The following is an 18,256-nucleotide window of genomic DNA, read 5'->3' on the forward strand; positions in this document are numbered from 1 at the left end:
TCTTGATATTAAAAGGAATGCTTTTAATGTTTCACTACTGAGGATGATATTTGCTATAGGTTTTTATGGCTATTTGGCATTAGGTTAAGGAAGTGATAATAAGTTAATAATAATTTAGGTGCCTCGGATAATGCTATAAAAAGTTGATAGGTGACATATCCCTTTATTGATAGCTTTATGAAGAGTCAAAAGAAATTCACACAAAAGCAGAAAGGCACTGTGGTACACGGGAAAGGATACAGGTTTGAGGGTAAGTCATCCTTGACCTCAAATCCCAGCTCCTTTACTCATAATTTTTGTGGCCTAGGGGATACATCTTTCTCTGTTTCTGTTTCTTCATCTATAAAACCTTATAAAATTGTTTTAAAAATTGTCATGTACGAAAGGGTTTAGAATAGTGCAATGCCTGATTTTTGTATTAGGGTCTAAAAAATACAATTTTATCATAGAATGTTGAAAGGCTGCCTAACTGACCCTAGTCTTTCATTTAACAAATATTCACTAACACCTCCTATGTGTTGGTTACCATACTAAGTAGGGGGGATAGAACTTTTTTTTTTTAAGATTTGATTTATTTATTTGACAGAGAGAGAGACAGCGAGAGAGGGAACACAAGCAGGGGGAGTGGGAGAGGGAGAAGCAGGTTCCCCGCCGAGCAGGGAGCCCAATGTGGGGCTTGATTGTAGGACCCTGGGATCATGACCTGAGCCGAAGGCAGACGCTTAACGACTGAGCCACCCAGGCGCCCCAGGGGGATAGAACTTTTAATTTAACAAGGTCACTAGTCCTACCAGCTATAAAGGATTTCTATAGGGTTAATACAAAGTGTCTTATACTCAGTGCCAAATACTTTTACTTTCTAACCCTTTTTTACAGTAACATTATATTTCTATACTAATTTCTTCAATCAGAAGATCAGTATTTTAAATGATTCCACCTTCAGAAATATTGCTCTAGTATTTTCCCTACTGATGGCAGCAATCATTGAGAAAGCATATTAAACACAACTCTCATTTAGTCAAGGCTGCTGTAGATACTGTATTCCAACAACATGTTTCATTTTCAGTTATATAATACCATAGCAAATGCTTTTTACTTGATAATTAGGAAGACATATGGCAAAATCCTAAGCCACATATTATACACTGGGTTTTGGATTTCAGATGTCTTATACCCTGAAATAGTCACCATTCATTAATTACATTAAAAATCTGAGATTATGTGAGATTGGCGTACCATCAAGCAGAGCCCGTATTTTTATCTTTAAATGATTCTATTAAAAAATAAAAGCTACAAAGGAAATTATGAAAATTAAATGTTAAATCAAAACACATGGAGCTACATCTAAGGTTATTAGATGGCATCTTAGACTTAAATAACCTTTATATTTAATTTTCCCCCCTTTCCATTAGGAGAAGATGGTGCCTCATTTCACCCGAATTCAATTACAAATAGCCTCCTCTTTACAGATAACAGTACACAACAGCAGAAGGGACCACTTAAGAGCAAATTAAGTTGAAACTATCACCATAATCTGGATGCTGCAAAGATATGATAAATCAGAGCAAAACTCAATGGAAAGTGAATTGATGTTCATGAGTGTTGAAACATTTAATCTACAGGAATGAGACCCCCCCTTCTAGAACTTTAAAAAATTCTAGAAGATGTGTTATTTTGTTAGTCTCAAACGTTTCTCTTGACAGATTACATAAGCACACATTAAGACAACATGATGTAAAATTACAGTCAGTAGGTTAAACATTTCACTGTGTCACAGGGACTCATACGGGAAAATACTGGTTTCCCCTTATTAAATTACATAATTACATTACCCTTTATTTTATTTTTTATTTTTATTTTTTTGCATTACTCTTTAAATGTTAGTTTTAAAAAAGCAATGAAACTCTATAGGTAGAATGCATTTTCTTTTTTTTAAAAATATTTTATTTATTTATTTGACAGAGAGAGACACAGTGAGAGAGGTAACACAAGCAGGGGGAGTGGGAGAGGGAGAAGCAGGCTTCCCGCGGAGCAGGGAGCCTGATGCAGGGCTCGATCCCAGGGCCCCGGGCTCATGACCTGAGCCGAAGGCAGACGCTTAATGACTGAGCCACCCAGGCGCCCCTAGAATGCATTTTCTAATGACTGATCTGGAATATAGACTTGATCTGAAATGTTTACCAGAATATCATTACATTTTTAACTAACCCTCAAATAGCCTTACAGATTATAGGCTAAACTGGAAGAAGAAATATTTATTCAATAATTGAGAAAAACTGGTGCTTACCACGAGATCTGGGAAGCCAATAACAACTGTAGCATAACTATTCTCATCTGAGAGAATTCGGTTAGGAGAGGCAATCTTTTGTCCGACAGCTGAACTTAGATTTTCAGATGATAGTTGATCACTTGAAATTGTATGAGGTATGCTGAGATCTGCTTCTGAGGTGTCAGAGAAACATTAGATACCATATGCCCCTAAAATGCTCCAGGAATTAATTTTTGCAAGATTTCATTCTTGCCAACTCAAACAGAAAAGCACAAGTTAAAAAAGAGAAAATACTTTAAATTATATTCATGGCCTTTTGTTTGAGAAAAGTCAGTGTTTACAATCAAGGCATCTTCTCTAAGTGAATGCAAGTATTTACTGAATTCAAAATTTGATTAGCAATACCTATTATCATTAATAGCACCCTGCAGGAAAGACATGAAACTGATCCAACCCAGTGCTGGTGATGGTATGTTTTAGTTTTTTTTCTAAGTACTATTCACTCCCCCCAAAATGGTGATGAATTAAGTAGAAATCCTGAGGGGCTGTGTAAAAAAAAGATGCTACCCTAAAAGACTAATGGACTTGGAACCTAAATGTATAGAAAAATTCTGATTTCTCAGTTCAAAAAATTCAAAGACAGAACTGAAAAGATTGTACATTCTTATTTACTAATTCTAATGTAGTTACTAAGTTCTCTCTTTTGGTATAAATTTAACATATGTTGATGTTATTGTTCTTAAATGATTCTAGAGGACTGTAAGCACGTACCATACAGCCATAAGCACAAAGAACAGGGAATTTACCTTGTGTAACTCCAAATCCTGTGCTAGGGGGCTCCTCCTTCAACATGTACAACTGGCAAACCCCACTATCCTCAGATGCAATGTGTGCAGGCTTACTTAAAAGATATCTCCTGTAAACAAACAAAACATCTATGTGAAAAGCTTTTCTTCTTTAATAATTGTGAGTCCAGATTATGAAAAATCAGAATTCCACACCCCCCACACTCCAAAGCCTTGTTTTTATATTCTGAGTATAATTTGCAATTTCAGAGTTACATCATGAATTAACAAATAACTTCTCAACACTGTCTAGAGGGAGTATTGCAAAATAACAATGCAGTAATAAATAGGAACTAAAATCCAACACTTCCTATATGAGGACGGGCTGGCGGAAAAAAAAAGCAACCCTAATGCGACACACCCCCATTATCATGGAACCTGCTACTGATATGACTGTTTGATCAGCCAGCAAGTTAAGTGGGAATCTGGCCTCTTATTTGTGACTAGCTGAGGGACAGAAGCCCTCACCACTGTAATCCCCTTGATCTACCTATTTTTAAGATTTCTAAAATAGGGATGTATAAATAGCCAGAAATCTTTTGCAGAAGGATACTTCTGCTTGTCACCCTAGGGGCAGAAAGAGTCTGTATTTAGCCAGTGGAGGTAATGCGTGAGGGAGGGGACTCAAAATTTAGTGTGCACCCTATTTATGCCAAGTGCATATAATGTCCCTTTCATCAAGAAGTATACAATCCAATGGGGGGAGCTACACAAACATGAACATGACTAAGTAAGAGCAACCAAGATAAAACGAAGAAGAAACTCCTAAGGGGTGAATTCTGTGAAGCTCCAAAAAGGCAACAGCTCTAGGACAGAGACCCTCTGAAGAGAGGATAAATCAAAAATCTATTTTGAAGTGTCTCTAGTTTGGCAAGAATACTGTGAATTCTCAATGTACTAATAGGAAAAAAAAATCCAAAGAAATATGGATCATACGTAAAAGTCATTATGTTTTTACTGTTAATTTCAATGTCATTCTCTGAAACACTTTCATAATTACTCTGCGAAGCAATATTTAATTTATTTTAGTTTTCCCCCTCCCTTTCTTCTTTCACCTACAGAGACGCCAAATTCAGAAACTGTTAAAAGACGGACGTTGGAAGTCAGAACAGTAAGGATGAGCTATGGTATACTCCGTGAGATGCTATGTAGATCTACCCACTGGTTTGTTTTGTCCTCCACCAGAAGCCACTTGTCCTCTGCTACAAGAAAAACTGTCTTGAGGTTGATGGGAAGTGAGATGGTGTGAGTTCGCCCTTCTAGAACATCCAGCACAGTCAGGCTGTTCCTGAAAGAGGAGAAGAAAACTATCTGAAAGGAAATGGTGAGGATAATGGTTGAGTAACGACGGCACAGTCATTTCATTATCTATCATGCAATGCTAAGAAGAAGGTGTTCAAGACTAAATAATAACGAAGAAAAATGGCAATTGAGACAACGGGGATGGGGAGGCAGAGGGAGAGGGAGTATCTTAAGCACCCAGCACAGAGCAAAACACGGGGCTCATCTCATGACCCAGAGTTCATGACCTGAGCCAAAATCAAGAGTTGGAAGTTTAACCAACTGAGCCACCCAGGCACCCCAAGTTCTATCTGTTCTTAGGTCTGTTTATAAATGTTCTACAATGTGGGAAGAGTTACTTTTACAATAAAACATTTGCAATTTGGTTACACTGGTTTTAAAATAAGAAAAATATAATTAAACGAGGAAAGAGTGGACAAAATAAGGATCCCAGTTTAAATCTTCTATAACAAAGAGCTCACCCATTTTCTTTGTAGAATACTAGCCAGTTTTTGTGCGAAAATTCTTTACACATTTTATAAGTTTCCTAAAGACAAAACAAAACAAAATATTCACATTAAATGTGTGAGATGCAGTCATGTCTCTTTGGCTCCTTTCCCTTAAATAAAGTTCTTTGACATATAAAACATGTAATTCTCTGAGAAGCGACCTCTTCACTTGAGACTCTTATGGTAATGTGGATCAAAATATATTTCAAAATTTATTTCATCTTTAGGATAATAATTTTAAAAATAATGCCAAATACTGGTTAGAAATAAACCTGCTATCTGGTGATTAACTGTGGAATTTATATCATGACATAAACATACAGGAAACACTGTTTTTTGTAGATTTGGATACATTTATGGCATTTAAATTATCTGGTTTTTTTTTTTTTTTTTCATGGTCTTTTAAGACTTAAGTATGCTCTTCTGCAGGGCAAAAAGTAAGTCTTGCTTTTTCTGAATGGCAGAATAAATTCTCTTGGATTGGCCTAGAACTTATTTACTAGTTTAATTTAGTTAATGTATTCAAATGTTTATTTATCTAGTAGGTGCAATCAGGTGTCAAGCTCATCAGTTTATTACATAAATCCAAAACGTAAACACATAACTTGAAAACAGTTCAGTGACTACATGGTCAGGAACTTGTCATGAATATCATGCTCAAAAAGCTCATGATGTTCTATTATTATTATAGTTCAGTCCTGACAAGTCTTCATGTGAGTATGATGTCTACAAACAAAAAGTTACTGGTTACTTAATTATAAGTGTACCTATGTCTATTTGTATGACATGAACATCTACAAGTGCACAATAAGAGAATTCTCTTGTGCAGTGTAGTAGTAAACCAAAGGCATGGAGAGGGATGGGCATGCATGCATCTTTAAGGTAGAAAGCTCCAGAAATCAGAAATCCTTGGCAATTTGCTGGACACGTTGGGTGTTCCTTACTGTTTCCTCCTTGTTCCACCAGGAAGGTTTCTTAGATGGACCCTCTTCTGAAGGGAGGATGAGACGTCGAAGGGCTTGGCCAGTGGTATCTAACAATAGGATGACATTACTCTGGAAATAGAAGAGTAAAAAGCTCAAGATTTGTTTTTTTTTCCTTTTTTCTTTCTTTCTTTCTTTTTTTTTTAAGCAGCAGCCTCTTGGCAACCTGGGAATAAAGGATACAGTGGTAAACCAAAGGGAAGATGACAATATTGAAAGACTTAAGGGACACCATAAAGACACTAAATGGTTATCCTTAATATAGAATATAAAGTACTAGATGGTTATAGGAAGATATTTCCAATTATGTAATGCAGAATGTATTCTCTTTGAAGACTTTATCTTAAAACCATCTCCTTCTAAATACAGGCTACTTCAACCATGATTCTGTTTTATTATGTACTTGAGGAAATTAAGAGGATCAATAATTTTTAAAGTCCAGTTACTTTTATTAAAACTACACTTATAAAGAGTATTTTGTTGAAAACTGTCTTATGTTGTCCATATTAAATCTCACCTATGTTTTTCACAAATCCAGGTTTACTTCAGAAGATATGTACATGATAAAAAGATGGGTTAGCAAGAAAAGATCAAGGATCCTAAGAACCTAGTTCTAGAATGAATGTTTCTTCATTTTAAAATTCACTAACCTTGAAGATCTCACAGTTGGTGCTGCAATAATGTTCAAACGAGAGGTTTCTCCAGCAGTATTAATCACAGTTTTGCAAATGAAGTAATAATCTCTCAGTAATTAGCATTTTTTTAAGAAAAAAATTTTTAAAGATTTTTTTTTTTTTTTTTTTTTTTTTATTCATGAGAGACAGAGCGAGAGAGAAAGGCAGAGGGAGAAAGGCAGAGGGAGAAACAGGTTCCCAAGGAGCAGGGAGCCCGATGCGGGACTCGATCCCAGGACCCTGAGATCATGACCTGAGCCGAAGGCAGACGCTTAACCATCTGAGCCACCCAGGCGCCCCAGAGAAAAAAATTTTTAAATAAACCTTAAGCATTAAAATCAATGAACAGAAACAAATGAATAAGAACTTAAAATTGAGAAAGCCAGAAAAGGTGAAATATTTTATTTTATTATTTATTATCATTTTTTAAAGATTTTATTTTATTTATTTGAGACAGAGAGAACATGAAGGGGGGCAGAAGGGGAACCAGACTCCCCTCTGAGTAGGGAGCCCAACATGGGGCTGGATCCCAGGACCCTGGGATCATGACCTGAGCCGAAGGCAGGCTTAACCAAAAGGTGCCCTATAAGATGAAATACTTTAAAGAGATGCAATGAACTTGGCTTTCTATGTTTGAAGATTAGACAAAAAGGTGTGCAAAAAGGGCACCGTTAAGTTGTCAGGCCTCATTGTCATGCAATTGTCTTCTTGTTTTTGTTTTAAATTTGAGGCTCCTCCAGTTATCCTAACCCCTATGAACTTTTCATTTCAAAAACTTTCTTTGGGGAAAATGAAGTCATAAGGCACCCAAAGAAGTAATACATAGTTTGCAAAATATAGGAAACAAATAAGAAATGTCTGTTTGCTTGTCTTTAATATTTACTGAGCAGCTTATGTTTAAAGCACAAAGGAGAACACAATGATGAATTAACCATGACCCTTGCCCTGTCTTATGTAGTCCAGTTGGAAATAAAAAGAAATGCAAAAAAAGACTGATGACTCATCTGCAAATCTGGAACCTCATCGTGTGGTTTCACGTTTATTTGACTAGCTAATTGTATTGAAGTGCTCAAGCATCAAAGTCATATTTGTACCGCATAGATTCCTTCTCTCCAAATCTTGGCTGTATTAAAAAATCCTACTAAGCATGTCGACAGAGCCTAAACTTCTCTGCAAACACCACTCTTCGAGTGCATCATTGGTATAATATGCAATTCTCCATTCAGAATGTGTGTTAAGGATATTCTTTATAAAATCATCATTTCCTATGAGAAGTATTATTTCTAGCCTCTGAAAGTTTGAAAATGATGGCAATATCTTAAAAGTTTTACTTAAGAAAATGTATTAAGTTAAAAATTTACAGTCTCCATCTAGAGTAAATCTTTTCTAGCAAGTATTTTTTAAAGGAGAAAATCTTTCTCGTATGATAAGTCTGAACATTAACACGAATTCTTAGCACTTTAGCAATTTGGGATAATATTAACTCTTCTAAGCAAAAGAAAGTCCTAAAAATAATGTTTGATTCCAAAACATGATTAAGCAGAAGAATAAGCAGATGATTAAACAGATACGATTAAGCAGAAAAAATAAGTTAGTACGGTTTTGCATTTTTCTTCCTTTTTAGGGTCTGATACTTATATGTTCATTATTTGGCATAAGTGGACTGAAAAACTGTATCTTTCTAAGTAAGTGACAGAAAACATATATATTTTCAGCCATGGTTGTATTTAGACTGTTTTAGAAGCAATTGGCAACATGAAGGAGTTCTGTTTCTCCATCCTTTTAGATGCTAATGGTTTCCTTCTGTAAATGACTAATAATATATTCTGTCTGAGTTTAAAAATAGAATTTTGCATCACATCTGAGTACATGTAACTGTGGCTTTGGGGCTCCTTTAAGGGGGCAGGGAGAAGAAGCAAGTGAGCAATTTTATTATGTTTGTATCTGACTGGGAGAAAAGTAACCTCTGGATGACCTCAATGTCCTAAAGTCTGAAATTCTAAACTTTGTACAGATGAAATAAGTAATCTCATGGCAGGGGAGGGGGAAGGGAGGAGGGTCTTTATTTTTAGGCATGGCAAAGTTTCCCTTTCCTCACTTAAGATTTTATTTTAGCAAGGAAGTTGAGCAACTTTTTTAGCCAGGGAAATGCATCCATAGCAAAGCTTTATAAAGACAAGGCCCAGAGGAATTAATGGGAGTACTTCTCTACGATATTTTAGCTCTGCTTTCAGGGAGGGCAGAATGGGGAAAAAGGAATTGAGGACAGTGCACTCATTTGCTAGTTGATTAAAATTATTTACCATTTGTTAAATTTTACAGACGCATGCTGTTCATTTGGAATCAAAGAGGTCTTAGCCTCCTAACAGGGCCATAATATAAAATAGGCAGCTAAGATACTCTCTCTGGGAAAAGAAGAGGCAATTCAGAGTCCAGTGGAAGTACTCCTATAAGCTGTGCATGCTTGCTCAGGGGTGCTGAGATAGTTTTCTAGAAAACGGTTCAGACTGTGGTCAAAGGGCCAAGTCAGGTGGTAGAATGCAAGAATGCCAGGAGGCCAAGGGCTGCTATGGAAGTTAGGTACCTCTTTGCACTCAACAGAGTATTAATCGGCGATGTTGCCAAATAGTTCGATCTTTTGAGAAAATATAATACTTGCTAGGAACCTAAAAATCTAGTACTTTCAAAGAATTGGTATATGTAGATTTGACAGTTAATTTGACAGCTGAAAATTGGGCAGGACTGTTTGAATAAATACTCCAAATTTAGATTTTTATTGAAATGCGATTGGCTTACTGAATTAAAAATCACCAAGATATCAAGTGCTTTTTATGACAGACTCTTCTCCTTGTGGAATTCAATTCAATGGCATTGATATTTTATTAGAAACCTATAAAGTAAAACCCTTATTCCATGTGAAAATTAAAAAAAAAGTGAAAATCGGAAAAAAATTTAACTCAGAATTTATGATAATTTATGCAAGGCCTAAAGTTAAAGTTGACTTACTGACTCAGTGAAACACTGACATGTTATTTATGCAATATTTCCTCTTGATTAGACATGCTCTAAAAATATTGTTTCTTGGTAACTCTTTGCTCTCCTGGTGACTTTAAATACTTATAAATAACAACACTGCATTTCTTTAATATCTTCCTATTGTGAATACTTTTTAATTATTCAGATTATTCTTTTCTCCAAGTAGCTGCTGTGAGTGAGATGGTGGATGAAGTTTAATTCTGGTGGGGCCAATCCAATTTGGTTTGAATCTCAGTTTTACCATGTATCTACTGGGCAGGTTATCTAAACTCTCTGAGCCTCCATTTCTCCCATTTAAATAAGGTTAAGGGCAGCCTCAACGTGCTACTGGAAAAATAACATGAAACAATGTATGTTATCTTTTATTTGGCACATTGCCAGCATTTAATAATTGATCCTTCTCCTTGAGAGGCTCTTCACTTGCTTTCTGGGATACCACACTCCCTGGTCTGTCCACCTACTTCGCTGGCCACTCATCTTTAGTCCCCTTGGCTGATTTTCCCTGTATCTCCCTGATTTCTTAATATTTCATTGCCCCAGAGCTTGGACTTCTCTACCCACACTCACTCCCTTGGTGACCTCTTTCAGTCTCATGGTTTTCAATAACATTTTTCTGCCAAGTACCCCCAAATTTATATTTCCTGTTCTGATCTCTCCACTGAACTCTAGGCTCATCTACTTGGATGTCTAACAGGCATCTCAGATTTAATCAAATGTCTAATCCCTCACAAATCAGTTCCTCATCTCAGCTGATGGCGACTCTACCCCTTCAGTTGCTCAGGCCCTAAACCTTGAAGTTGCCCTTATTAACTATACCCTCTTTCACCCCATGCATTTGATCTGTCAGGAAATCCTGTTGGTTCTACCTTCAATATACATCCAGAATCCATCATTATTGACAATCTTCATTCTCTAAACTGCAATGATCTCTTGCTGGATCACTGCAAACATTTCTTAACTAGCCTCCTTCTTTCTGCCTCAGCACCTACAGACTATTCACTGCGGAGGAGCCAGAGAAATTCTTAAAAATATAAGTCAGGTCATGCTACTCTTCTGCTTAAAACACTCTAACACCTTCCTCTTCCACCCATAGGCAGGGTCCAGGACATTACAACGGTCAATGAGGCTCTGCACAATCTGCTTCTCCATCCCTTGCACCATGCCCCTTCCCCAACCAGCTGAGCAACCTCTGTGACCTCCACCTCCCTATACTTTCCCCCTCACTCAATCTTCCCCACCACACTTCTTTAAAGATGGAACAAAAGCATGCTCCAGCCTCTGGGCCTTTGAACTTACAATTCCCTTTGCCTAGAACTCTCTTATTTTAGATACCTTTTCTCCCCCTCACTTCCCTAAAGTCTTTGCTTAAGTATCCCTTCCTCATTTAGGCAATCCGTGCCCATCCACCCTATTTTAAATGGCAATCTTCCGCCAGCCTTCTCTTTTACTCTCCCTTGCTTCTCATCTTCTAACTTGAGATATAATTTAATGATTTCTTTTGCTTATTGTCTACCTCCCTGCACCAGAATGTAAGCTTTTCAGGACAAAGATTTTTGTGTTTTGTTTGCTGCAGCATCTCCAGGAATAGGCACATGATATGTATTTGCAGAATGAATAATATGCTCAGTATTGTGGATACTAGGTGGATAATAAGTATGCAAAAACATTACACTTCCTTCTATTGGTATAGTACAGAGTAACTTAGACCTTTAGAATTCTCACTAATTGCAACACAGCCTGCTTTTTGATCTCTACCTTCTGTTTGGAATTATTTTAAGCTTGACTCTAAGCATCTGTACGACCTTGAGCATCATTACATACCAAAGGATCTCAGTGTAGTCTTGCAGTGAACTGAAGGTTTATGTCCTCCCAAAATTCATATGTTGAAATCCTAAGCCCTGATGTAGTAGGAGGTGGGGCCTATGGGAGGTGAGGAGGTCAGGAGAGTGGAGTCTTCATGAATGAGGTTAGTGCCCTCATCCATGAGACACCGAGGAGATGCCCTGCTCTTTCTGCCAAGTGAGGTTACAGTGAAGACACAGCGGTTTAGGGGCGCCTGGGTGGCTCAGTTGGTTAAGCGACTGCCTTCGGCTCAGGTCATGATCCTGGAGTCCCGGGATCGAGTCCCGCATCGGGCTCCCTGCTCGGCAGGGAGTCTGCTTCTCCCTCTGACCCTCCTCCCTCTCCTGCTCTCTGTCTCTCATTCTCTCTCTCTCAAATAAATAAATAAAATCTTTAAAAAAAAAAAAAAAAAAAGACACAGTGGTTTAGGAAGTGGATTCTCACCAGACACCAGATCCAGATCTGCTGGTCCTTGATCTTGTTCTTCCCAGCCTCGAGACGGTGAGGAATACACTTCTGTGGTTTGTAAGCTACCTAGTCTATGCTCTTTGTCTGACAGTAGCCCGAACAGACCAAGACAAGTCCATTCACTATATTTATATGGCTATCTCTACATGAAGAAGGTCATTCAGGTTTCAGATAAAATGTCATCATCCAAGAGGAGCACTCTTTAATACTGTTCACTCTTCCACGTCCTTCTACCCCACCCCTATCACTCCCTAGGACATTACCTTGCTTCGACACAGCACTTAATCACTACCCGAGATGGGTGCGTTTATTTGTTGGCTTCCTTTGTCGTTTATCTCCCCAAAGAGAATGGAAGCTTCACAACAAAGAATTATCTGGCCTCAAATGTCATCAGTGCTGAGGTTGAGAAACCCTAACTTACAGGCTTCCAGAACCACAGGTCATGTTGAAGTCTCTGCAGAGAGGAAGATATTAGCCTACCTTTGTGGTACTGACAAAACACAACTCTGATCCCTCCTCCATCTTTATGAAATCAGTATTTTTACTTACAGGTTGCAAGTCACTCTTGCCTTTTCCTTCACATAGCTCAGTGTTGGCATAACTGTACCATGTAAGCAGCCTGGGATGCCTTACCTGCTGCTCATGGAGAATCACTTGACCCTTGAGGGGATTTCCCAGTGGTGCCACTGTCACAAATGGGTGCCAAACTCTACTGGCCGTTCTTGGGAAGACGTCAGAAAAGTCCGCCAAGTAGCCACTTTTCCCAGTCATGTTCATAAAGTATAAGGTGATGGGATTGCATGCAACTACATAGAGGGTATTTTCCTCATTTTCTGTAACGACAGAAAGGTGTTAATTTTGTGGTCTGCATGAGATTTTCTGACTGGTCAAGAGGTCCGGTGAAATCTGAATCATGAGACAGAGTGCACAGTTGGAACTCAGCGGATGACTTGTAGATGGACTGATTAGGAGATAGACATATATAGAAACTAACTCTGATTCTAAGCTTTTCTCTCACAAACACAGAAGAGGTAAAAAAGCAAAGAAAAAACAACAAAAACGCTAGTCTGCATATGCAGACAATATTGAAAGAGAGAGTTAAATGATAGGAAGGGCAGCATCTGGGTTTTGTTTTTAAGGGCTAATTCTGACTGACAGCAGCTGCTTGGAAGGTTGTTTTGAAACGGCAAAGGCCAGGACAAGGTTTCACCAGAAAAGCGTCCTGATTAGCCAAGCCTCTCGTAGGCGTGGGCCGAGGATCACGCATACTTATTTCCTATCCCGAAAGATGCAACAAGGGCCAAAGTTCAAACTTTATCCGCAAAATCCATATTTATTCTCTACTAGTGAACGTAAAATACCTTCACAAGAGCACCAGTCTGTTACCAAAAAGCTCTGTATATTTTAAAGCACATACTTTTATTCAACAAAGCTGATTTTAGGAATAAACAATATTCATAGAAGTTATATGAGCAAAAAACTTGCTTCTGTCTTTTCGCCTCAACAATGCCCATCTTAGGCAAGTGACTTTCTCCCTTTCCTCTGTCATCACCTCTGTTTAACAGGACCTTAGTAACTGCCATCAATTGAAAACTTCTGCCAAAACGTACCCAAGGGCACACTGCATGAATCAGTATGTAATGGCAACAGTCCAGAAATGTAGATGCCAAAAATTCACATCCTTTATTTGCCATTCTTTACAATAAGTTTAATGATTGCAAATTACTCCAGCCCTGCTTTCGTAGTTCATGTAATCATCAAACTGGAATCCCAGCCCCCAAATCCAGTGTTTCTCTTTTTCTTTTCCCCTTCTATTCTTAGCATACACCTGGGTGTGTTTAACTTTGTGCTACAACTGTAATGAGAAACAGACATATGCATACAAACTTAGCAGGGCCTATGTGGATTCCACAAAAGTATTTTGTTAGGTTGTTATAGGAAATTAGTTCTAAATTACATACAATTACTATCCAATCCAAAAATGACACAGTTACTGAGTCTATCATAGACTTCTTGATGTTTAGAGGTTCTTTTAATCCCTCTTTTTAAAAAAAATCAGTGCAGGAATGAAAAATCAAAAGAATAAATTGACATACCATGTGATGTAGCAATGTCACAGATGAAGTTAATTTCATCCAATGGTAACTTCCAGGAGGCACATTCTTCAGTAAAGGTTTGGGATCTTTCTTCATATCTTTCTATTGGATACTCCTGTACGTTTATAAGGGCTGGACCCTATAATAAAGTAGTTATCTGGGTTAAGGAATTTAGGTAGTTACCAAAATGTAGGAAGGCTAAAGTTCTTCGAAAATATAGAGTGTAAATTTAAATACGCAACATCATGAATTACCTCGTCTAATTTTATTGACTGACATGGTAACTATAACAATAATACCACACACTTGCATTTATAAATGCTTTCATTTGTGCTATCTTATTTAATTTCTCACTTTCTTTTCTGTTTACTCACAAAATATACCAGATGTAAAATCCCATAGGTTTCTCATTACTTCATTCCTTCCTAAGCCAAGAGCAAGTTTTGAACTGCAAGTATTAGGACCCAGGGCTGTCCAAACCAGGAGAATAATCAGTAAATGTATGAATCAGGGCCTGATACAGTTCCATTGTAAAGAATGATTATTATATCATTATATAGAAAGTATGGGCTGAACCTGGGTCTTTGAAATAAAATATATATAAAAAAAGTGACATTTGAAATAAAAAAAAAATAACCACTGATAACCACTACCATTATTTACAAAAGGCGGACTATAACACAGGTAGTAAACATTACTCAATATAAACAGAAGGAGAGGAATTAATTTAATAATGTTATTGATATTAGGGCTGGGTCCTTCGAGATGCGAACTATATAGAACTATATAGATGTAACCACACTTTCAATATCCGCGTGCCGTACAGTCCCTAATTAATTAAAAATGTCTGGGTTAGATAGTGACTCTTGTAGCATCCCTGCCACCCTCGACCCCGCCCCTTTCTATCTGGTCCCTATCTCAGGAGCCGGAAGTCTAAAAACTACATTCCTCATACTCCCATGCAGTAAGGGTTCCGGACATGATTTAGGTTCTGCCAATGAAATGCACTTGCATGGTCCACAGGTCAAGCCTGACCCACTGCCTGCTTTTGTAAATAACATTTTATGAGAACACAGCCACGCTTCCCTGCTAACATACTGTCTACGGCTGCTTTTGTGCGACCCCAGCAAATGGAATAGCAGCAGCAGAATCTGCATGGCTGGAAACAGTTACTATCCGGCTCTTTACAGAAAAAGTTTGCTGATCCTGCTTGGCTATGTAGCTGCCAGCAACAGGGGTGGTGGTAGAAGCAGAAGCACTGATCTTGAGACTGAAAATCCAGTGGTGGCCCTTTGACTTCTGTTTCTTCTGTCCTTTCTGGTGATTTTATAAGCATCCAATTCCCCACAGTAAATCCCTTTCTGCTTGAAATACCTAAAGGAGTTTCTGTTGCAACTAATGATTGATACTCTTTCCCTTTGCCTTTTTACACGGAAACAAGTATCGTGGAGTCAGTGTCCTAGGATAACACACAACATACCTGACTCTAACTCAGGTTAGCTCTTAGGAATTCTATTAGCCACTAGCAATGATCTACATTGAGTTCCTCAGAGGCCAGACTGGCTTGAGAGCTGGAGCAGAAGCTAAATCTAAAATAACCTCAGAACAAGTCATTTCTGGGATTGTATGGGCTTTTCCCAGGGAAGATATAGAAAAATCTGTAACATTCAACATTTTAACGAAGAAATAATGATATCAACCTTTACGTCTATATGATGAGTTTCTGCTGGACACAACAGTTTTTGTATTCCATTTCTTGACTGACCAATCGTCCAGTAGCCCATGAACGTCGGCTCTGGCAGAGGCAACCTGGCAAGGATGATTTGAAAAGTAAACATTTCTTCTTGTTTCTAAGTCATAGAAAAAAAAATAACGAGCCGTCTATTATCAACCACACGAATAAATTTGAAGAACGCTTCACTTAGAAGTGAGTTATATTTTATTTTATTAAAAGTCTATAGTATGACATTTAGAATATACTTTAAGGAGAAGATTACACTCCTGCCATTTGCAACGACATGGATGGAGCTAGAGAGTATAATGCTAATCGAAGTAAGACATAGAAAGGCAAATACCATATGATTTCACTCATATGTGGAATTTAAGAAACAAAACAAGAAAGGGGAAAAAAAGAGAGAGGGAGAAATCAAGAAACAGACTCTTAACTATAGAGAACCAAAGTGATGGTTAGCAGAAGGGAGGAGGTGGGGGGGGATGGGGGAAATAGGTGATGGGGATTAAGGAGTGCGCTTGTTCTGATGAGCACTGGGTGATGTATGGAAGTGTTGAATCACTATATTGTACAACTGAAATTAATATCACACTGTATGTTAACTAACTGGAATTAAAATAAAAACTTAAAAAAAAGAAGACTTCACATTTCTGAAACTCAGAAGGTAAGGTCCTATTCTGTTTTTACCTTGATGACAAATATAATTAAGGATTACTCCTTAATTTCTCCTTGACTTGGTAAAATACTTAGTAATTTAACACCTCAATTCCTAGTGAAGTACAGGAAGGATTTAGAGAAAAAAATGAAATAATCCATCTATTTTTTTAGTCTATTCTTTTTAATTTGGAATCAAATAATAAATAGTACACAATACTACAAGTCACATATTTCTAAGTTGTACAGGGCAAGTTTCATAGAGTGTATTTTAGTACTTTAACCTTTCCTCCTCCTCCTTCTCCTCCTCCCCTCCACTCCTCCTCCTCCTCCTCCTCTTCTTTTTTTTACTTTGAAGTGTAATATACATACAGAAATGTTCACACCAATGTATCACTTAGCCCTGAATGCACCGCTGTATCCAGGTCCTCATCTCCACTAAGGGAGCTACTATCCTGACTTTGAATGGAATTATTCTGTGTTTATTTATTTATTTATTTAAAAGATTTTATTTATCTATTTGACAGAGAGAGACACACCAGAGAGGGAACACAAGCAGGGGAGGAGGGGAGAAGCAGGCTTCCCCGCAGAGCAGGGAGCCTGATGTGGGGCTCGATCCCAGGACCCTGGGATCACGACCTGAGCCGAAGGCAGACGCTTAACGACCGAGCCACCCAGGCGCCCCGGAATTATTCGGTGTTTAGATTCCTTTTTATTTAAAGTGACTTTTACATAAAGTGATTTGTCAAAATATGGCAATGCTAAACTATAAAAGCACAGACAAATTTTTGAGAATAAAGCCTTCTCATTTTAATCATACTATCTCTTCTTTGAATCTTTAAAAAGAGAACCATTAATTTGTCATTTAATTTATTATAAATTTATTCTATGGTAAGTTAAGGTAAAAAATGATTCAGAGTTAAAAAGTCATTTAAAAATAAAACATGTGGGACTATAAATTGAAATACATGCTTGCAATGAGTTTGATGATTATTAAAAGAGTATATATTAAAAAAGAGTATATATTTACATTTAGTAATTATTTTATTTTCACTAAAAGGAGTACACATATTTCCATATGCTTAATAAGACCATGTTAAGGCTCAGACAGTTTTTGCATAAAATAATGGAACCAAGCATTCTGGTAATACGCTTCTTGCCCCTTTGAAATGCTAATGTTTAACATACACACAAAAGAATTTTACAGCGAAATTCTTCTAATTCATATGACATAAATCTCTCAAAAGGAGGTATGTGCTTTTTTATCTATCATCTAAAATACATTTTAAGTGTCTGGACAATTACCCAGATTGGTCAGCCACTTCCCTGTTTTTACTAGAAATGGGGTGGGAGGGGCACTGAATCAGGGGATTTACCATTATTGTGTTTTCTCTTTTAAATGTAATAAAAACACATTTCACTGTCAAAAGGGCAGATCTTGAAAACATGCTGCCAACTAGAATCTCTCCTTGTTTAGGGAATGAACAGCATTTTTCACTTGTTTTCAGCAGTTCACTAAAGGAGAATTAGATCTCCAAATAGAGGAGAATATAAAGGAAGGACACACCTAAATGGATCTAAAATAGCCTCTAATAATCTCACAAAGATATACAGATGCTTAAAAAAAATTCATCCACTTGAGAAAAAGTAACTTTATTCAACTTCCAGTTTTTATGGACAATTTCTGGGATGCTCATGAAAGCTGGTTTGAACTTGCAAACTCATTCTAAATAACACTCATGGAAGATCAGGCTGCCTGGTTCCATCTAAAAATAGCACTAGCTGTTTGGTTGGCAGCATGTGGGAAGAACCCTCAGGTACCCCATATGGAAACTATCTGGAACCACATAACAAGATTGCTCTTGGC

The 18,256-nt window shown here is 37.5% G+C and overlaps 1 protein-coding gene across 1 annotated transcript in view; it reads right to left on the reverse strand.

Annotated features, from left to right (window-relative positions):
- The window catches only part of VWA8 (von Willebrand factor A domain containing 8), a 343,953-nt gene that overhangs the window by 105,950 nt on the left and 219,747 nt on the right, over positions 1–18,256 (reverse strand). Inside the window, exons 27-34 of the mRNA XM_021697955.2 lie at positions 15,704–15,812; positions 14,004–14,142; positions 12,541–12,740; positions 5,849–5,959; positions 4,878–4,942; positions 4,277–4,402; positions 3,076–3,185; positions 2,288–2,442 (exon numbers count right to left, since the gene is read on the reverse strand). Coding sequence (XP_021553630.1) covers positions 2,288–2,442; positions 3,076–3,185; positions 4,277–4,402; positions 4,878–4,942; positions 5,849–5,959; positions 12,541–12,740; positions 14,004–14,142; positions 15,704–15,812 — 1,015 coding nt within the window. The remainder of the gene's footprint in view (positions 1–2,287; positions 2,443–3,075; positions 3,186–4,276; positions 4,403–4,877; positions 4,943–5,848; positions 5,960–12,540; positions 12,741–14,003; positions 14,143–15,703; positions 15,813–18,256) is intronic.

This window comes from Neomonachus schauinslandi, chromosome 3, assembly GCF_002201575.2.
Source record: "Neomonachus schauinslandi chromosome 3, ASM220157v2, whole genome shotgun sequence".
Classification (NCBI taxonomy): domain Eukaryota; kingdom Metazoa; phylum Chordata; class Mammalia; order Carnivora; family Phocidae; genus Neomonachus; species Neomonachus schauinslandi.